Source organism: Candoia aspera, chromosome 7, assembly GCF_035149785.1.
Source record: "Candoia aspera isolate rCanAsp1 chromosome 7, rCanAsp1.hap2, whole genome shotgun sequence".
NCBI classification, from domain to species: domain Eukaryota; kingdom Metazoa; phylum Chordata; class Lepidosauria; order Squamata; family Boidae; genus Candoia; species Candoia aspera.
This window is the reverse complement of record NC_086159.1, coordinates 73,597,526-73,620,271: the sequence shown is the minus strand read 5'-3', so window position 1 is coordinate 73,620,271 and position 22,746 is coordinate 73,597,526. Positions and strand designations below refer to the sequence as shown.

General features: G+C 39.4%; 1 protein-coding gene across 1 annotated transcript in view; it reads left to right on the top strand.

The window, feature by feature from the left end:
• The window catches only part of CACNA2D1 (calcium voltage-gated channel auxiliary subunit alpha2delta 1), a 416,604-nt gene that overhangs the window by 86,682 nt on the left and 307,176 nt on the right, over positions 1–22,746 (top strand). Inside the window, exon 3 of the mRNA XM_063308113.1 lies at positions 7,696–7,812. Within this exon, the coding sequence (XP_063164183.1) occupies positions 7,696–7,812 (117 nt within the window). The remainder of the gene's footprint in view (positions 1–7,695; positions 7,813–22,746) is intronic.

Sequence of the window (22,746 nt, the reverse complement as noted above, 5' to 3'; positions counted from 1 at the left end):
TCACAGCTTCTTCAAATGGGAAATACAAAACATTTTGTGTATAATCTTGCCATTTGTCTAGATTCAACTGCTGCTTCAACCTTCTCCTGCCAAAATGGATTTGTCTCCTTGTGTGTGTATTTTGCATGTTTGTATGTATGTATGTATTCCTTGTTGTTCCTATTGGCTCATTAACTGACCATTAAGTGTGTCTTGTCAACTGCAGTGTTTTTCTGATCTAATTAGCAATGTGTGCTGTCTACAATGCACAATAATTAAATGTTCATGCTCAGTAAAAGCCCTGACTAGACAAGTGTTATTCAAAGGGGGTGTTATTTTAATATCTCTGTATAAATTTACAGTGGAGCTTTGACTGCATAGGACTTTGCTATTAATTAATTTTCTGCAGGGCATTTTGTCACATTTTTATTAAATTTGTGTTAGGGAACAGAGCAGCTAAAAATAGGAGCAGGGAATCCTTCCTCTTCTCTTCTGAAATTCCATCGTGAAATAGATGTAATTCAGATGGTGTTCTACAATTCTGTGCCTGCATCGTAATAAATCAGTGCATGGTTTCAAATGTTTTCAGAGACTCATCTGATGGGTCTTATCGAATCGTAACTTTCTTTATCTACAAGATGATGCACGTACAATGCTCGGTGGGCTATCCTTCATTAATTCATTCAGCAGAGAAAGCACATGAATACAGACATAACACTTATTCTTAGCAATTCCATGTGCTTCTTAGCTTGGCTGCTTTTCCTGCCACAATATGCAAATTTTGAGTCAAGGTGCAAATGCACGTGAACAGAAAGCCTACAGGTCTGAATTTCTGTGAAAGAGTGTGTTCTTAAGCTTAAAATTAAAACAAAACCTTCATAAGCTCCTTCTGACACTGCATCTAGCACCTAACAAGCTAATTTGTTATATAATGTGGCACAAATCAAATATATTGTAGACAAAATATATGGCATATCTTTTTGGTGTAGCCCTAGTATTAAGGCAGAGCGGGTTTGGTGTAGTGGTTAAGGCATCAGGCAAGAACCTGGGAGGCAGTGAGTTCTAGTCCCACTTAGGTACAAAGCCAGCTGGGTGACCTTGGGCCAGTCGTTCTCTCTAAGCCCTAGGAAGGAGGCAATGGCAAACCACTTCCAAAAAACCTTGCCAAGAAAACTGCAGGGACTTGTCCAGGCAGTCTCTAAGAATCGGACACAACTGAATGGATCAAAACAAAAATTATGAAGGCATATTTAAGAAAAAAAAAATATAGGCTATATTTGGTTTTGAGATTCATTCATTGTTCTTTCCATAAATGAAGGATCGGGTATTTTGAAAAGCTCAGGGAATTAATTCACCAACATTAACTTACTAACATCCTCTCTAATTATATTGATTATAAATAGATGACTTGGTCTGGGTCAGATGATAGACAGGGTTGGATTTAGTTCGTACATTGTTCATTTAGGAGGATGCAATAATGCAAGAGGCGAACTGGCTAGGTTTATTAAGATCAGCTTGTATGCTGGAAATTTCAGCTGGGATATACTGTACCTCACGCTGCATCTCCAAGTCTGTTTGATTGCGGGTATTCAAGATTTGATGTTACACGTTGAAATCCACAATTTGCAAAGTACTGTATCTAGAAGTATCTCAACTAAAGGACTTCTTAGTAGAAATGACTACTGTTTTAAACACATCAAAACAATATTTGCTAGACATGACATATCACAAGTTATTATAAGAAATAATGGACCAAATTTGGGTGGCATTAAGCTTAAAACTATCTGGATTTGAACATGTGACATCAAGTCCTGAAAGCCCCCAATCCACTTTTATCCCTCAAATACACAGACTAAATGCCTGTTTAAGTTTCCATGTTTGCATTTATGTTATCTTTTCCTGGAGGAAATGGTAATCCCTTTCAGGATTTTAAATATATTGTTCAGTTGTATAGTAGTAGCATGAAAGCTCCAGAATGTAAAAGCATCATCCCTTTGTGTAACGTCTTTGTAAACAACTTGATTGAATAGTAACAATAGTCCTACAGTCTTTTTCCATGTGGATATTAAGCGGCTTTAGCAGTCAAGTGTGAGATTCCCAAGGCGTTCTCTTAGTATAGCCCCAAAACTATTGAACAAGCATGTACGCTTGACTGTCTGCATTTGAGAAAAACAGTGGAAGAAAAATTAGATTTAGAGGAAGGATATTAAGGGCAGTTTTTGGTATTATGAATGTGAAGGTAAAAGAGGATAGGTGTGAGATTAATGCTTCTTTCCATCATTACCTTTTGATCATGTTGAGTGACGATGTATGATCTCGTTTTATATCTATGGAGATCTTAACCAAAAAGCAAAATGCTGAAGTGTTCTGCATGTTGGGGAATTGCTGTTTCTTCTCAGTGTATAGAATTCTAAACTGCAGAAGAAAAGAATTGGAGGTCAAGTAATTGTTTTACCATGGCTTGGCATGGAGGAAAAGGTATATATCGTACGTTGATTAGCCCACTGATTAACGAATCTTTCCACAGCCAGATTTGCCTACTTGTAGCTTATAATATGGACCGAGGTCCAGTGTTTTAGCTTATTCCTTGTTGTTTATTTTTGGAGCCACTGGGAAGCAGAGAATCTTATATACAGATTGAAAATACTTCTGACAATTCTCCAGGCATTAAGAAGAGGTCGAAATGTCAGGTTTGGTTAAAACAGTTTTCCTGTGAAAATGATATACAAATAAGAAAGAACAGACTTTATGGAGAGCTCAAAACAAAACAAAAAATAAGCATTTTTTTGGTCTAATTCAGCCCCCCTTACTACAGCCCTAGAAAATATACTTGGATTTTTTCAGCGATAAAATTTTTACCAGCCATTAAAAAAAAATGTTAAAGTAGTAAAATAATTGAAAAAAAGTATTTAAAAGTGGAAGTTTATTGGATTCATATACCTTTGAACAAATTTGCAGTCCCATTTCAGATAAAGATCAACCATTTTTGCATTTGATCATTCTGCATGAAAGGTAAGGGAAAAATGATTTTGTTTAAAGTATTTAATCCTGCACTTTCTCTTTAAAACAGTCTTAAAGTTAATAAAAGCATCTTAGGGGAGATGAATCTGAATAAGAAAGGACTAAAAAAAACTTCCTATAAAAATATGAAGAATAAGGGCAATTCAATTACAAAAAGATCAGAATAGTTAAACCAGTGACTTTACCAGGGTAATATTTGGCTATAAAAAGTGGATATGGAGAAATAGCATGAGAAAGAAGATAGATACCCTCAAATTGCAAAGCTGGAAATGATTAAAAGCTCCAAGAACTTGAGGAGATGATTGACAAGCAGAAACTCACTTTCTTTGGGTATGTGATGTGAGCAGTGATGAACTAGAAGAGTTGAGGAAAAATAAAAAGCAATAGTGGCAGGTTAGGTAGATGGACCAGATCAGGGTTATTATTGGAATGTTCTTTCTGCAGTTGGCTCCAGATAGAGGACAATTAGTCAGCAGAAGTCAAGTGCAACTTGATGACATCTAACTAACTAATCAGTGCCAAGAAGCATCCAAAGTGTGAAAAAGTTATTGGGTTCTTTAGTTATTACATGGTAAGAATCCCAGATGAGCTACAAGCATGAAGAGCAATTGCCACCAACTCTGGTTCCCTGATGGGTAGAGTTGTCAGTTTCTTACCTATTTGTGCCTACATATGTAACGCACAATGATCTCCTTTTTGCTTCAGTGCACAAAATGTAGAGACCTCTTTCATGGGTAACTGAGAAGAAAGTAAGAGAAGGAGCCTGACAGATCAAAGGCTGATCCTGTTGGGATGAAATGGGGAAATAGAGCAACTGATCATTTGGGGGATGAAGTCTTGCTGTTATGAAAAATGCTTGGTCCAGGCAGCAACTAACCTTGATTCTGCCTGAGAATGAGATTACAACCAACAAACAACCAAAAAACCCTGCAAAATTTAAGATTGTGATTTGGTGAGCGTACATGGTGGGCATGTGTTCCACATAATAATGCACATATTTTCCACATATATAGAAATGAGGTGGCTTATGCAGCAGCTGCTTAGATTGCTGTATTTTTAAAATTCTAAATAAGAAGCTACATTTGGGTTTTGCTTCTAGACTGCTTATAGCAACTTAGTTTCTGTTCAATTATTTGTTTTTCAAATTAGTGTTCTCAGAAGGAAAGACTTTCCATTCTGCACATATCTGAAGAGGCTTTATTCATTTTTTAAAACAAAACACTATTCTCTCTCTAGCTTGGGGTGGGAAAGGATACTTTTCAGACAACCTGAGATGTCAGCTTAGGGGGTGCCAAGATTTGTTAAAAGAATCATTGCAAACCATAGGAATACCAAGTAGGGAAATGGGGAGGAGGCGAAAGATATAAAACACCTATTGTGAGTGTTGGTTAATGCAGAGAAATTATTTGGAGAAAAAAGGTGTTAGGACAACAGTCTGTGGATTGGGATTATATCATCTGTGGCACTTGGTGGCGTTATGTTCCCTGGGATACAGCAGACTCACAATATAAGGGTCCTCCTGGACTCATGGCTGCTGCCTTAGCTGGAACAGGATGTGCTGAAAACAGTCACTCATGTCTTTGTCATCTGCTGTACCTGGGGCCACCCTTAAATACCTGGAAATTGCAGGTGGTCCAAAATGCAGCAGTGTGCATGCTTAAGTGGTTGGTCTTGGTGCTCAATGTTATACCTTTGCTATGTGAAGTGCACTGCCTACCAGTGGGTTTCCAAGTGCAATTCATGGTGCTGGTTGCTACCTATAGAACTCCATAATGCTCAAAGCCTGGATACCTTAGAAACTGCCTGTCCCCAGTAGTTACTGCTACTCTCCCCAGACAACAATGGAGTGCCTGCTGAGGATCCTCGTCTGCCAGGGGTCCCAACTGTTAGAATTATCTGTACGGGTAGTCCTCACTTGACAACCATTTGTTTAGTGATGGTTCAGACTTACAATGGTGCTAAAAACTCAAGTTATGACCTGTCCTCACACTTACAACAGCATCCCCATGGTCACATGATCATGATTCAGGCACTTGGCAACTGGTTTGCATTTACAACCATTGCAGCATCCTGCAGTCATGTGATCGCCATTTTCGATCTTCCTGGCTGGCTTCTGGCAAGCAAAATCAATGGGAAACCGCATGATTGGCTTAATGACCACATGGTTGGTGTCCTAACTGCCAGGAAACACACTGAGACAAGGAACTGGTCTCTAATGTTTTATTGCTTGTACATAACAGGAATCCTAACAAACTGAAGAAGCGTGGGAAAAACCCAGCCATATAAACCCCAAAGGTTAAGGCGGTCCCGATCTGTGTCTCTTTGAATGGCTACCTAATTCCTCAGTGCTACGCATGCGCTTAACAGTCTGGATGGGAGCCCCCTGCTCGCCATCCTTACTCATGACAGTTGGCTAACATTAATGCTAACACTAAAATGAAGATTCCTCACGAAGCTGACTATTATGGAAGAAGTTTGCCAGTCTTCCCCCTTTTTCAGGGGTTGTATGCCCAGTGACTAATCCATTGAAAATAATGAGAAAAGCAGAACATTCTGTAGATATGTTTGCTATGCACTGCCAATTCCATCTTTGTTCATATATTAATTCCTAGGGCTGATAAACAGAACCATTCATGTCCAGAAAACACAAAGCCATAATAAAAACATTTAAGCGATGCTGGGATTGGGATGTATTGATGATTTCCAGACCAAGTCATTTTTCTTCGTGAAATGTGTGGTGCCAGAAGCTGCTGGAAGTTGGCCAATGATTTAGTGTTGCGCCCGTCGTCTGTTTGTGCTGCCTGGACTGGCTTCCCTTAAGACAATGTGACACCCACTTAGCAGAGGCATAATGTTTGTATAAACTCAGGCCATCTGTTGAATTTATCAATACATTTTTCTTGTTTGTTCACTTAGCCTTAAGGTACGCCGTTGTTATAGATCTGCAGTGACGTCAGTAATAAAACTCCTGTTCATTGTAATTGATTTGAATGTTTGTTTCCTTTTTCTTTAGACCTTGTACATAGATTTCTGTAGGCTGTGATGCATTTCACCCTTAATTAATTTGCTGCTTCTATGTGTCCTGAGAATGATTTCCTTCATGTTTTCCTAATTGCATTGCTCAATGAAAGAACAGAATCTGTTCTCTATCGAAGAGATTCCTGTTCATGATACAATAACTCTATGGCTTAAATTCTTCATCTCATCTCATACAATCTCAAAATCTTTTCAATAGAGTCAGTTTGTAGACTAAGCCCTAATTAAGAATTCTGCTTTAGGAAATAAGAAATACACAAAGGGTATGGTCCAGAGCTAAGTCTATGTATATTTTTGTTCCAGCCCTCTTCCAATAGGCCACGATCTTGGCTGCCATGAAGATGCACAAGTTAACCTCTGTACATGGGTACATTTTGTATGCTTTAAAACAGAAAGGGGAACCTTTGGCCATTGGTGAATTACAACTCCAGATTCCTCACCAATAATCATGCCATTTGGGAGTGCTGAGAACTGTAGTTTGGCAATAGGAAGAGGGGGGTTCCTTACCCCTGATTGAAACCCCTAATTTAAAATTCTGATTTTCAAGGCTTCTAATTTGCAAACAGGCTAGAAACCAGGAGTCCATGAGTTCTAGTCCCACCTTAGGCATGAAAGCCAGCTGGGTGACCTGGGCCAGTCACTCTCTCTCAGCCCAACTCACCTCACAGGGGTGCTGTTGTGGGGGAAATAGGAGGAGGAAGGAGTATCAGGTATGTTCGTCACCTTGAGTTATTTATAAAAATAATAAAGGCAGGATATAAAATTAAATAAATAAATAAATGGAGCCTACAAGGAGATAAGAACTTCCCCAGGCTTTTGAGTGTTGTGTTCCCTCAACGCATGAGCAATTATGGTCAGGCAAATAATGCATGCTTATTCTTGCTTCACCCTCCAGAATAAAATGGGAATTGGCCTTTAGTGGTGAGTCATCAGGGGCTGAATAATTCCATTAGACATGGACATCCATGAGGAAGATGTAGAGGGGCCAAGTGACATCATGTTCATCATGACATCATTGCACAATTGTAGATTGTGTAATTAGTATCAGTTGCCTGATGACTGATGGAAATTGCATCATTTGCATTTGTGTTATGATGTCATGATGCATGTTGATGTCATTGTGGCATATACTGGATACCTATGCTGTTACATAGAGGCTATGTTCCAACCTGCTCATCTTAAAAATGAGTTGGGGAGGGGGGGAAGCCCAAGGGAAAGGAGCGTAAGTCTTCTGTATGAAAACTAGTATTCCAAATTATTGATGACAAAATTTTGTATTCTAATGGACCCTTAGGGGAAAAACGTAGTTTTCATGAAAAACTATACCTCATTGGATCATTTGGCTTGAAAAGAACATCATACTTAGTGAGCAAATGCACAGCAAGAACATTACATGGAAAACTAAAGAGATTTCGCTCCAAAATTTTCCATGTCCTTGTCTTACTATTTTAAAGGGGGCCTCTAGGACATTCGTTAGCCTAACCCAATGTTTCTCAACCCTGGCAGCTTGAAGATGTGTGGACTTCAACTCCCAGAATTCCCCAGCCAGCAAGCTGAAGTCCACACATCTTCAAGTTCCCAAGGTCGAGATAAACACTGGCCTAATCTCTTTGCAGAACTTTATTATAGTTTCTATGTCTTCTTTCTTTCCTTCTTCAGATATATATGCAAAACACAGACTTATACACAGTGGAAGCCAACAATGCCCGGCAGTTAGTGGAAAGTGCTGCTCAAGACATTGAGAAACTCCTGAGTAACAGATCAACAGCCTTAGTGGTAAGTAGAGGCTAATTTCTTCTTGTGTCATTCTAAAATGAATGCCTAATTCCGCTTTATTCTTCGACTTTCATCTTCATGTTTAGTTAAAATATTTCATATATTTATATCTAGTAAAGCTGTGCCAATTCTTCAAACATGCAGGGGTAGTACATGTAAAGAGTATGGATAAAGCACTTTATTTAAGTACTTGAATAAGCACTTTTGAATGATTAAAACAGCCAGATCTGCTTCAGCCATGTTTCTCTGCCTCCCCCCTCCCCCCAACCCAGAAAAGTGGCTTTGTGCACAGAGAGAGCCAAGAGCAGCTTCTGAAACAGCTGTACAAACCTGGACAAAGACATGGCTGCTTTAATGATCCCAGAAGAGGTGCTTTGCAAGGGGACATTGAACATCTGAAAATGCTGTGCTAATTGGATGGAAAATACAGAAGTTACAGCAGTAGAACAATGGATATGTGATGGACAACTAGCAACAGTTGGATGAGCTTAAAGGCAGTTTTCACACATCCATTTGAACCCAAATAGTTTGAGTACATGATTTGTGAGGTAGCAGAAGCATGGCTTAAGGACACATCTCTCCACCACTACAATATCTACCCCATACCTCTTATCTATCACCCCGCCCCCCACAGCTCTCTCTCCCCACAATTTAGGGAGGGCAATAAATGGACAGAATTAACTTGGGAGCTTGATAGAATGATTTACAGTTGCGCAGCTGGGATGTAAGATGATTTTAAAAAAGAGGTGCTTTGGAGGCACTGTCATATACAGTATTCCAAGTGACATCTTTCAAAGAATTTGCACAGTCTAAATACTAGTATCAGTGTAAGTTCTCCTTGAGAATTCTTGAACAGTGTCATCCTTCAGTGTCTATGGTACAGAATGATGCTGTGTATTTCTGTGACGCAGAATCAGCTCCTTTGTTTGTGTAAGACGGCAGATGTTTAGATTTTGATTGACAGATCATGATGCCACCCTCCCTGCTGCCAAATGGGTATATAAAAGTTTGTGGGATATGTGTATTGTCAAGGCACATGAACTTTTGAGATGCCTATCCTAATTAAATATCTCAAAACCCAAGAAGAGGAAATGATATATGGTAGCAAATGATTGTTTGGCATAAATGCATTGAAGTGCTTGGGGAAAATTTTGTGGGATAGTGGATTCTAGCAATATAATATACATTACATGTAATATTGTCTTGAACAACAGTCTGTACCATTGATAATTCTCAATTTTTTCATGGTAGGTAGTCCTTTTACCAGAACTACAATTTAATTCTTAATTGCACTTGTTTCCTGTGTCCCTAGTCAACCGTAAAAATTAATTATCTGGTTTGCAAATTATTGCTGGCTTAATACATGGAAAAAAGGAAAACTGAAACCAAATGGTATTTTCAAGAAAGGTCCTGCACTTACTGTATAGTGATCTACTTCTGAGACCAAAGCATGCACTGGGAATCTGTCAAACATATAATACAACAGTGTGATTTATTTTATTTAATACAATTTATTTCTTTTTTGATCATGAGGCTCAGAATTGGGCTTAAGAACACAACACCCTCTGCCCAAACTAAAAAAAAAAAAGCTTGCCTGCCTGCCCTGCTTCCCCTTCCCCTCCCTCCTTTCCTTGAATTCTGAATGTGAATTAAATCCAAATCTGTCATCTTCCCTATAATGTAATTGAAAGAGTGCTGGTATCCCATCTCTCCCTCCATACCCCAATTTCCCATTCATGTTCTTGCAACTGCACTGGTTGATCAGTGTGACTGCACGTGTGTGTTGGGGGAGACCTTTTTCTTTCTCTATGACTTGCAGACTGTCTCATGCAGATGCAGACAGAGGTATCTTCTTGCCCATCCGTTGGTTCTGTAACAGCAGGAGGAGTAAGTGTATTTGTGACAGAACAAGGTTGTCCTCTTCACTTCTCCATCTCATCTTAACATTCAGGTCACAGAAGAATGTCTGGGCTGTACTGAGGAAAACATTATGAGTCACCAAGATTCATAATCCTGAACCAGGAAAGTCAGCCTAGGCATTAGTCTTGTTTCACTGCTGTCCATGGTGCTGATGACAAGATTGTCTTATTCAGTAGTTACACTGGCATGGTGCAGGAATGGAAATTTATCTAAAAGCTTCAAAACTTGCATGATTTGACCCTGTGTTCCACATTCTTGTAAATTACAATTGGGGACCTTTTTTGTCACTATTGTACAAGTGTGTGTTATTATCCTCTTTTCTGTGCTCCAGTCTACGAGCGTGTTTTTTGCTTCCTGTATCTGAATTGCAAGCTGATTTATCATTAATAGGCTTCTTAGTTTCTTATGTATTACCCACCTCCAGGGTATTTTGCTAAGCTTGTGATACTCCCTTGTTATCTTCTGAACCTGAACAGCTTCTTTAAACTAACAACATTTCAAGCTTCCCAGCTGATTTTGTGTTTTGGAATAACTTCCCACTTGCTTCTGTGATTTTTCTAAATGGCCATTTGGTGCAGTAGGATGGTTTTTATCTGAAATCCAGATGTGTTTGTATCTACAGCTTCACCTTTGTCTCTTAAAGACTGGAAGACACTGCACATTATTCTCAGCATCCCTCATCGCTTACACAGGGTTTATTGTTGAGAGCTGGTATGTCTTGAAGTGCTAATTAAGAGTTGAATTCTGGAGGGGAATATGATGCAAGAGAGGAATGTAGCCTTTGCTTTTGCCCCAAGGAACATGTCAGCATATGACTGTCAGGAGTTCCTACCTTTGCATAGTCAAGGGAATTTGCAAAATAAATTATACTCTCTAAACACAGCATACAAATAAAGTCTGAACAGGTTTACTTTTAAAAAAAATACAAATAAATGGCAATGAATACCTAATTAAGTGCATTCTTTTTTCATATTACAAAATAAGATTTTTGTCTGGAAAATTAATACTTTTACAAGCAAACATGCATTCTGTTCTTAACATTTGTAATCCATGGGATGAAGTTAAGTTACCATTGTATGTAAGCTTTTCACATCGGAATAGCTGCTCTGGATCAAGTCAAAGGCCATCTTAGTCCAGAATTTTGTTCCTCACAGTGGGCAAACAGATGTTTTTGGGTGCTCACAAGCCAGAAATGAGACATATCTCCCTTCTGATATTGTTCTCCTGCAACTGATATTTGGAGGGATGCAGCCACCAACCCAGAGGTAACACTGACCCTTTAGATTAATAGCCCTTGATAGGCCTCCATGTATTCTCCATTTTCCTTTTAAAAACATCAAAGTTAGTGGCCATTACAATGACTTGTGATTATACATTGCCTAGGCTAATTATGCACTGTGTGAAGAAAAAACTTTCTTTTGCCTGCTCTACTTCTTCCAGTTAACTTCATTATATTATATTCTTTTTCAAATGTAGCAACCAACAAAGTGTGCTTAAGATAGCTTACATTTGTATATAAGCATTACAACATTGGCAGCTTTACTCTCAGATCTGTTTCATGGTAATCCTTATATGAATGTCGCCATTTTCTTAACAGCAGCTCCCTAAGCTAACATCTTCATTGAGCAGTCCACTATGATTCCAAGATCTTTTTCCCAGTTAGTTACAGATAGCTGTGTATATGTGAACTTATGTAGTTTTTGTGGTGAAAGTCTTTGTCTTTCTTTTTTCTTTAAAAAAAAGTTTTCAATCTTAGTGACCTGTCAAAATGTGGCAAATCCTTTTTGGATTGCAAGATGATAATTTGATGCAAAAAATGAATATTAAAACTGAACATGCAAAGATTTGGAAAGTTCTTGACCTCAGTTAACAGTGCTCAAAGTTGGGATCATAGCTTAGTGGAAAGAGAAGGGGTTAGCACTTAAGAAGCAAGGTACGATCAGTGTAGTGTAGCTGCTAAATAAAATTCTTAGAGGCCTTGTTCTGGAGAGAGCCCTTTTCATAGCAACATTAATTGCTCTATCTAAATTGCCTTTTTTTGTTTGTTTGTTTTCTTTCTCTTGCTGTTAGATTGTTCTGTTCAAGAGGTCTTTAGGGGTTAATTGATAAGTAGTAGTTTTTTTGCTAAGATTCATTGCTATTAATTGCCTGGTTTTTATCTGAACTCAGCACCCTAAGCAGGATCATCAGGGAATACTGGAGCAGAATGGGAGACCTGGAGGGTGAAAAAATACCACAGAAGACAATGACAAACCAGTTCTGTATTTTCATCCAGAAAGCTACATGGGCGTGCCCATGGATTCACCAGGAGCTGACCTTGATTTCAGGATATTTTCCCTTTCTCTTGCAAATTCCATGTTCTGTGCTGGCTGTTGTTTAATATTGGGTTATTTAGGCTGCAGGATTTAAATTCTGCAGTCAACTGCCCTGATGGTGGAGCCTGATGGGACTAGGCACATTGAAAATAAATAAATAATCTGGCACATCTAGTTAAAACACATTTCAGATGGTGATACTGAAAAAAACTTTGTGATCTGGGATAGCTGTTAACTGTTGGAGGTAAACAAGCTTCTTAACTTATAATCACGGTGACCAGGGATTAGGATTCTGAAGAGAATTTGTCTGGGGAAAAGCTGTAATAGACAGAATGTGTGCAGTGGTTTGACACTTGGCCGAATACTCTCTCCGGTCCCTCAGTGATCTTTTGAACTGTGGTTCATAAGACTCTGGTGTCCATGGGCAACGTCATTGGTTTGCCAAATTCAATAAACTGATTGGGAACCTTTGTGCTGTGATGTGAGTATGGATGGTCTTGCTGACATCTGTTTCATGCATATGCATATGTAATAACCAGTGGGTTTTCTCATGTGATTTTCTTTGTTTTCCTAAAGCAGAGGGTTGCAATGTTTCATTCTCAGTATGCATAAATAACACAGAAAGCAGATAGCATTTAAAATAAATCCTTCCTTGTATGAAATAGCCATGGTAGTAATTAAGTCTGATGCTGGATTTGGATCTCTCCTCCATTTCATAATTAATAAACTAGATACTGAGATCATAGGATAGCATATTTAGAATGGCTTGTAGTAATGGCCTACTTGCACTAGAGGTGTAGCACTGGGAAAGGAGTTGGTGGAAGATAATAAGTAATTTTCACTGAATATGAGGGACTCCAGAATCAGAAATCCCATTGACAAAAATATGGTCTGAAAAGTGCAGTGTTCAAAGTGACCATGAATGGTCACCATTGCCAACAAGGGATTGTTTATGTCAGGAGCAAATAGGCAAACAAGTAAATGTTCATGTTAGTCACACTCATATAATGTATGAGTGATCATTCCTCAGTAAAACAACAGAACATAAATTTCAAACCCAGCCTTTTTCACCAGGCCATTGTTCTACACCAAGCCTCCTAATCATGGCAATTTATTTCTGTTTGAAAAGCAATTTACAGAATTGTACCAAAGTATTGTCAGACACGTTGCTAATTTCTACCAGTGCTTTTTAGTTTTTCCACTTGAGGTATGGCCTCTGTCATGTGAAAGAATTATATCCCACTGGGATTAAATTACAAAGAATTTACTTTTGAACCTGCACGATATAGATGGGCCATAACCCGACTGGTAAACTTCAGAAACATTTCAGGTGGTTAAAAACTATGTAGGATTTCCACTCCCTAGCTCTGTGAGTCTTTTTTCCCCCCCTTCATGGAATGTAATTTATGTGTCCTAATCTGGGTCACAGAAGGCATATTTTAGTGCATGTGAGTTAGGTTGTCTTTTGTGAAAATGTTGTGGGTTTTGCTATGACTGTTCCTCTGAAAGTGGATCAGAGTGGTAATTTTGATAGGAAATCCTCCTTTGTAGGCTTTCATATGTCACTTTGAAGAATTGGAAGCAACATTATCTAGGATGGGGTTGGCTGCATGAAGCCACAAAGCTGCATGCAGCCTTCCAATCCCCCAACTCCCCTGCTTTTTTTGTGCCCCCAATCCAATTTCAATTTCCAAAGAGATGATTTCCTCCATTTTGAATAAACACTACCTACCTACCTACCGAATCAATCTTATCTATCTACTCTATCTTTCTGTCTTTATCTCCTTCCTTCCTTCCTTCCTTCCTTCCTTCCTTCCTTCCTTCCTTCCTTCCTTCCTTCCTTCCCTGTCAATTGTCTGTCTGTCTGTCTGTCTATCTAGTAATCATGAGAGAGAGAGAGAGAGAGAGAGAGAGAAAATGAACCAGATTGGTATAGTGGTTAAAGCACCAGGATAGAAACCAGGAGACCGTGAGTTCTCCCTTAGGCACAAAGCCAACTGGGTGACCTTGGGCCACTCACTCTCTCTCAGCCCTAGGAATAAGGCAATGGCAAACCACTTCTGAAATTCTTGCCAAACCTAAATGGACTAGTCCAGGCAGCCATATATATGGTTGTTTTCCTCACCAAAATTACTCAGTGTGTATTTCTGGTCATAAAAAATGTCCTTCATTAATATGAAGACAGTTGGTCTCTGTCTTGTTTTCCACTGTCTTTGTTTCTTAATATGGAACAATGAATACTGCTGACAAAATAGCATGACTGATTGCTAGAACTGGTAATATTGGTAAGACTGTGCTGGCCCAATTTTACTGTCTGGCTGCTGATCTCCACCGCAATGCCATCCCCGCTCCTTCAGGGATATCTAGTTCACCATGAATCCTCACTGGAAGCCCCACCTTTCAAAGTTCATGTTGACTTACAAAAATAAAGTGTACAGATCTTCAGTGTTAATTGTTTGATCTGGCCAAGCACAGACAATGAGTTTTCTCCATTCATTTGATGAAAACTGCTAGGACATCCGAGTGCATCCAGAGTTTTGCAGCTGAGTTTTGCATCCTGATTTTGCTATTTGTTTTTCATGGAGATCAGGGTAAGTCCTTGCCTGGAATGTGGACTTAAAAGCAGATTTTGTTGTGACTCTTAGATGAAAGACAGTGGAAGAGCATGTTTTTTTTTTCTTTTCTTTGTCAAAACAGAACGTGGTATCTGTACATCTCTTTCACAATAATCCATGATGAAAGTAGGAACAACTGACTGCATTGTTTGTACATGAGCAGAATCATTATTTGTGCAAATTGTGAATAAGGTTAAGAACAAGGAAGTGACACAGACAACAACAAATCTCAGGCCCCTGTTAGAAAGGATTACTACATCGACGATGCCTTTCACTTCAGTTATGTCAACTACAATGAAAAATTAGCAAATTGGTATTACAGTAACATCCAAGCACTGTTCCTGGCAGCGGGAAAGCAGAACTCCACTCTTGAAGTGATTCGATCAGATTGGAAATGTCTGCAGGCATTCCAAACTCTTGTCGTGGGCAAGGGATACAAAGGAAGAGAAGCCATCTTCTCTCACTTCCCCTCAAATGCCATGACCTTTCGTTGTTGAATTAGAAAGCCTGAAAGGAACTTGTAGCCACATCTGCCTGAACAGAGTTACCCAGAAGGTTGATGGGGTGAAATTTTATGTTCATGTTCAGAGTGATAACTGTGTCTGTCTAACTGTGGTTATCATCTCTTTTCAGACATTTTGCTTTAATACGAGCATGTTGGGGTGAATGGGTCGATGGCATAAGCATCTCTGTCTGAAGGAAATGTATCTTTTCTAATGTTTCCTGTCCACTTCTTGCTTTGCTAATGCACTTGCTTTTTTTCTTTTTAAGCCTGTTTCCACTAAAATAATTCTAAGTGGTTTGGAAGGATAAAGGAGACATCCCCCATCAGTTTCATACATCTCCCTCCAAATGGGAGCAGAGTCTCCAAGGTCATCGCTAATATCTTCAGATCAATAACAACTAGGCCAGGCAAAATTGCAGAAGGAGAGCTATCTGGGAATTTATGTCCTCTTTTTCTAGATGCTTCTCTTTTACAGATATTAAATATGTGCAATTGCATTTAAATATCACACAAATGGGTGCTCTTATTTTTGGTTCTGAAGGAATATAGTTAAGATTTAGGCAGCAGTTGGATATCAACTCAGAAGGGAACCATTGTTTTTTAAAAATTTTTATTTAATATCTTTATTTTTGTAACAAAACAACATTTAATCTAAAAGAAGGGAATTTTAAAAAATTAAAAGTACAAACTAAAAAGGAAAAAAAATCTACCTTATATTTTATAGTTATCAATAGTCACTGGTTTACCAATGAATTCACTACTATAATATGAACAATCCAAGATATTATTATAAGATATCACAGAATCTTTGCTGAGGTCATATATATTGTTGCATCCTTTGATTGGAAGAAAATATTCCCTTTTCTAAAACAGATCAATCACACATTTCTGACAACCATTCCTTGACATCTGACATTTGGAATAATATCACTATTCCTTGACATCTGGAATAATATCAGTCGTGTGTTCATGGCCTTTAGAAATGGTCAGTGGCCTGCAGTTATGCTGGATGATGCTGGACATGTGAATCAGCCCTGAATTCACTGAATTCAGCTTCCTTTACTGGAAGAGAGTCCTTGTTGAATTCAGGGCTGATCCACATGTCTACCTTGGTCCAGCATAGGTGCAGGCCACTGACCATTTCTAAAGGCCAGGAACACATGATGTGGTCCTCTACCCAGCCTCCATGCTTCTTTCTCAGCTAATGCCAAGTGTAGTGTTTTCAGACTTGCACCAGTTCAAGTGCAAGATCTTCTGCAAAGATCTCTACTCCAATTGGTACTGTGCTTTTTGGCAGAAATGCCCCCTCCCCTCTGGAAACTGGTCACTGCCCTCCATGCCCCCCCCTCTTTTTTTACAAGTTCACTGGTGGAATGGTGAAAAATAAATGGGATTATTTTCTCTTCCTTTTTCTTTTAGCAGATTCACTGACCAATGGTGAAACATGGACCATTTTTTAAAAATTGAAATTGACAAGGGCTCTGCCACTTTCCCCTTCTAACCCAGGTGAGGGGATCAAGGGTGAAACTAGTGTTTCCTTTTCCTTTTCTGGTCCAGGAGGGATAAAACAGCAGGGGAATCCACCAATCAGGGGACATGGTAAACATGTGTTGGGTCTGGTTAATAACATTTCCTTCACTCCCTTTTTATTGCTCCTTGAATAAACACTAAAACAACATGCCATAAAACAAAACAATAAAACCAATAAGAATATAGTGTTTAAAAAAGAGCCCATTTAACAACGCAATCTAAAAACCAGTCTGGGCTGAATGAATGAACTCATCATTCCAGTGAATTAATGAATGCTTTCAGCTGACCTAATAGGTAATAAATAATCAGACTTGGAGATGAGTAGAAAGCCTCTGTAGTAGTCTGTGATCAGAACGCCGAACAACAGCTTTACTGGTGGTCTGTTGACAGATGGGTGCATCTAACTAGCCACTGGGGGCCAAAGATGAGCTGAGATTGTTAGTGGGCCTTGCAGTTGAGTTACAGCTCACAGATCCCAGGGTACCTGTCTTGTCTGCTCATCATGATCACAGAGACTGGCAGCATGTGTTAAGGCAGCATTGTGTAGAGTGCCTGTTCTGCATGTAATCCTTGCAGAGTTATATATCAACAAGGTAGCAAAAAAAAAAAAGAAATTAGGTGGCTCCCTTCCCTTCCCTTCCCTTCCCTTCCCTTCCCTTCCCTTCCCTTCCCTTCCCTTCCCTTCCCTTCCCTTCCCTTCCCTTCCCTTCCCTGTAATGAAGCTGGCCACTGATCTGGGCAGCCAATCTAGAAACCAATTGACTGACTTATCTTGGGAACTGTTCCAACAGCTTACTCCATTCTGTTTTTTTGGGATGACGATTGTGCACCATGTGAAGAATTGCTATTCCTACATCATCTCAGTTGGCCCATAAACCATACCCAAGCAGGCTCATGGCAGAGTATCTTTGCTCATCATCCCAGGAGGCATTTTATCAGCAGGATCTGGAACAGGGAACTTACCTTTCTTGGCTGATCTCAATCTAAGTGTCTACAGGGGAGACATAAATTTCGGAAAGAAACTTGTTTTGGAGAGAAGGCCACTGCCCACATCACATAGGGCTAGACTTGCATTTGACACTAATGAAACATTAAACTGGAAACTATAGCCATTAATGGCTCTTGGATGAATAAACTGGTTGTGTATTGGCCACTGCATCAAATCCTACTTGGTTGTTTTCATATAAAGCTTTACTTAGCATCTCTTTATCTAAAAAGGACCTTTCTTGGTATTGTTTTGCCATGATCTGAGACCTGCTGGGGTTAAATAAACCAATAGCCTTTTGGTTTATTTATTAGATTTACATTCTACCTGTTCTCCAGGAGTTCAAGACATCTTACCAAAGGATTGTTTTCTTTCTTTTAGGCCCACAGATACAATCCTGTGAAGTAACCTGGACTAAGGGAGGGTGGTTGGTCCAAAATCAACCAATGCGTTTCTATGGCTGAGACTCAACCTTGGGCCTCCACTCATCTGGCCAAGATCTAAATCACATACCAGGATGTTCTGAATGTTAGCACTATTGCTGTAGCCCTTCCTTGAAGGCATCAACAACTTTGTTTAGTTTTTGGTGCCATAAGAAAATGCATCTCTTATGTTAGTCCCTTGATTAACTGATTAAAAGGTCTATGTTTCAGAGGGAATGGTTGAAAGCCATTATACCGAATCGGACCCAGCTAGTTATGCATTTTTACTGGATTCTCTATCAGGTTGCATTATGCCCAGTTGTTATTTTACACTAGTGATGGAGTTCAATATTTTTTTATAAACTGCTTGGATTATAATTACTAAGGGTGGTTGCTAGAGAGAGAGGGAATGCCAGGTGTTTTATTAGGAATATCATATAAACATATAAATATAATCAGCAAACTGCTGAACAAAAAGCATGCTTATGCAAAGGTCATCTTCACAAGGAAGCAAAGGATGTGTGCAGGGGAAATCTTTGTTGCTTTAGAAGCTGCTGGCAAGAGTGGATTTGTTTACAGTTTTCATTTTGAGACGCAAGTACTTTCTATTCCAAATGGCCTGAGTATAAACAGATGAAAGTTTAATGCTGCAACAGACATGGAGAATAATCATGCACTTTGTTTCTGTGATTGTGAATGATCACTTGCAGATTATTTGGCACACATGGTTGTATCAAATTAAAAAAAAAAAGAGTTTGTCATTTTCTCTTTTAAACTGTCCAGGAATCAAAATGTCTCATGTGTTAGTGGATAGACAGAAGTTTTGAATATGTAATTTCTGAAGGTGATAACAAAATGGCATTATAGTGATACAATAAAGGCCTAAACGAAAGTAGTGGTAGGTGAGATGCTCTGTTAATTCTTCAGAATCCTTTAGCTAAAGCAGGGTAACCATTCTGAACCCTCTTGTATCAACTTGATGCTGAAACAGAAGTGGTTACTTACTGTGAAGTGTTGAACATTGGGCAAGTGACCTATGAAGCAATTGGCTACTTACAGTAGAAGTTCTGGTCACAGCTATGGAATGAGTTAGGAAAGAGGGCAATTCCCCACCATATCATGCATGACCAGGTGGAGCCAGGTTACCTGAGGGACCACCTCATCCCCCTTACATCGACCTGCCCCACCTGGTCATGCAGAGAGGGCATGCTATGAACCCTGCTGGTAAAGGAATTCCACCTGGTGGGGTCCAGGAGGTGGGCCTTCTCTGCAGTGGCACCCGCCCTCTGGAATATTCTGCCCCCGGAGGTGAGACAAGCCCATTCGCTCCTGGTTCTGCCGCCTCGCTTGGGGTGGGAGGGCCACTAGTTCATCTTGGGGGTGGCTAGTATCATAGATCTCTTCCCAACAAACAAGATCTGCACTGCTTGGATTTTATATTTTATATCTATTTTATTTTTATAGGTCTATTTATATTTTAATTTATATGTTTTAATTGTGATTTTATTGTAAACTGCCCAGAGTCCCCTTTTCGGGAGAGATGGATGGGGATAGAAATGTGAAAAATAAATAAATAAATATCTAGAGTTGAGCCATACTCAACGTCAACTTTGAGTATGTCATTAATATTAAACTCTCCAATCCAACATTTATTTCACTCACTGACAAGTATAGAATAAGAACAATCAAGCAACCAAGTAAAAGAGTCTGAAAGGAAGTGATCATAAAATTTGGTCTATTTTATCAATTAAGTTTATTAAAGTAGGAACAATAAAATGATCACAAATAACACTATAAAAATAGGCAGTGCAAACTCAACTCAAAGTTGAGTTTGCAGGCATTGACCATGCCTGCAAACTCTAGAAGTTGATGATGAAAACAGGAGCAACTTTACTCATCAACATGAAACTACAAGATTGCTTGCTGATGGGATAGGTATCCTGGTTTATGTCATGGACCCATACCTTGGACGTTTATCCAGTTCACCATGAATTATTCCCCTCTGTTTCTATTATTACTTTGTGGCACTTAAAGGGGAGAGGAGCATGCTGTTCCCTTTGCCTACCCAGAATCTGTTCTGTCTCTTTCCTGACAACTGTGCTTGGTAGTTCCCTCCCCCACCCCCAGTGATAAATCAATAAATAAATTGGTTAAAGCTGCTTTGCTAACTATCACTGTACGGGATTTGAGGGCATGCTTGCAAATGTTTGGTATTATTAGATTAATAGTTTCCAAAAATGCAAGCTCAACTGAGTAATTTAATTTATCACACCAAACCGATAAATGACATTGCGTATTTTGCTAAATGTCACTCAGTCTGGTTTAATTCAATTCTTGGTGTTCTCTATACAGGAAAATGGAGCGCAGTGTTTCATTTTATTTGCAGCTTTGGTCAAATACAAAAGGAGCAAAATACCAGAAGTTAAGACTTCTTATAGAGACACAACAATATATTTTCCCTTATTTTATTTATTTTGATTTATACTCCATCCTTCTGCTCACTCAAGGCAGCTAACAACTTTTAAAAATGAAGGATCAAATGTTACAGTATAAAAGTGGCACTACTGTCAACAACCAATTAAAAATCTGACTGAGAGATGTGTTTTTACAGATTGTTTAAAGGCTGAAAGAGTGGGAAGCCAAACACAACTCTTGAGGGGCCATATTCCTTAGCTCAGGAAGAATGGGGGAGAAGATAAGGCCCTCCCCTACAGATCTTACAGGCGAGACAGGTGTGTAACAGGGGAGGTCTTCAGGAAATCAGGAAGCAATTGATGCCCAGTGCAAGTCTTTAAAATGAAGTCATGTGAACCTAGTACCTGATATTGGTTAGCAGCTGAATTGCCAACTACATTTGCTTAAATTGCCACTTCTCTATTTTATTAAGGCTAACCCTATAGCAGAGGAGCATGGAGATGGCCTTGGAGATATGAGCTTATCCCAGATAAACAGGAAAGTGTGAGAAAGAAACTCAAAACTGCCCTTCATTGACTCTCTTGCGTATAAGAGGGAGGTGAGGAGAAACACTGCCAGGCTTTCAAGATTCTGTTATTAAAGCCTGTATCAATAAAGTAGAGTTTTAATATTTCTGGCTATGCCTGTTTCCTGACCTGGCCTGCCTTGAAGGGCTGACACCCTTATAAAGTGTTGCTGTAGTCAAGGAGGGACATCACCAAGAAAGTCTGGTAACAAAAAGAGGCACCAACCTGAAGCAAACCTGGTGGAATTCTCTCAGACTTGTAGAATGCTAATACTAGCACATTTCCAGCTGACACAACAAAGGCCCAGAAATTAAAGTGTATTCTCGATTTGAGCGGAAACAAAAGCAAAATTTGTTCTTCCGCCCAAAATGAGAGGGATAGTGGATTAATGGCTAGACTAGGTTAACCTGCAGCTCAGTCATGAAGCTTATTATGCAGGTTTGTGCAAGATCCTTTTCCTTCATTTAATGAATGTGCATTTCTTTGTATAACCCGAGATTGACTATTGACTGTTATCTATCTTGACCTTAGCACATATCCTGAAAATATGCATGGATTTGGGACTAAGACACCCATACATACTCCCTGCACATGCACAGGGAGGGTGTATGGATGTCTTAGTCCTAAATCCATGCCTATTTGCATGGATTCCTGGGGTAAGGGGAGAGATTCTTCCTCTGCATATATGAAAAGGTGAAAGGTCCCCTGTGCAAGCACCGAGTCATGTCTGACCCTTTGGGGGGATGCTGCTTTTGCAACATTTTCTTGGCAGATTATAGAGTGGGGTGGTTTGCCATTGCCCTCCCCAGTTGTCACCTTCCCCAGCAAGCTGGGTGCTCATTTTACCAACCTTGGAAGGATGGAAGGCTGCGTCGACCCGAGCCAGCTACCCAAGAATCCAGCTTCCGCTGGGATTGAACTCAGGTCGTGGGGAGAGTTTCGGTTGCAATACTGCTGCCTACCACTCTGTGCCACACAAGGCTCTATCCTCTGCATATATACTCAGAATATATGCTGTGAACAGAACATGAATGTCTAAAGCTGCCAGCTCAGTGGTGAGTAAACTTGCATTGGGCATCATATGAGGAATATTTTGGACCTTTTTTGAAAAATGAACTATCAGTAAGTTTGAATACAAAGGACAATCAAGGTAATAATGCTTTGAAATCACCATTATGCTGAAGGACCACCTACTTCTTAAAATTATCAAAGAATATTCCAGAAAAGCCTGAAGCCCTTCTGGTTGGGTCAGGAAGAGAGGCCTTTTTATTAGCTGAATCTGCTAATGAAAACTGAACTTCCTACCAGTTTAATGGCTTTTCCCTATATTGTAAGGCTTTTAAAGGATTTTTTTGTAGTCCAGTCTGTTGTCTCCTCCAACCCCTTTGATTGCTATTTTAATCTCTACTGGTTCTTGTTGTTTTTAAATGGGTTTCTTATGATATTTTTAGTGCCTCAGAGGTTTTTTTTTAATGGAATGACAGGATAAAAATAAGTTTGAGAAAAATATGAATAGAAATCACAGATGAATGATTTCCCTCTCTCTTAACATCTATCCCACTCTCTTATCTATAATTTTCCCTCCTCCTCCTCCTTCTCCTTCTCCTTCTCCTTCTCCTTCTCCTTCTCCTTCTCCTTCTCCTTCCAGGATTGTCAGAATT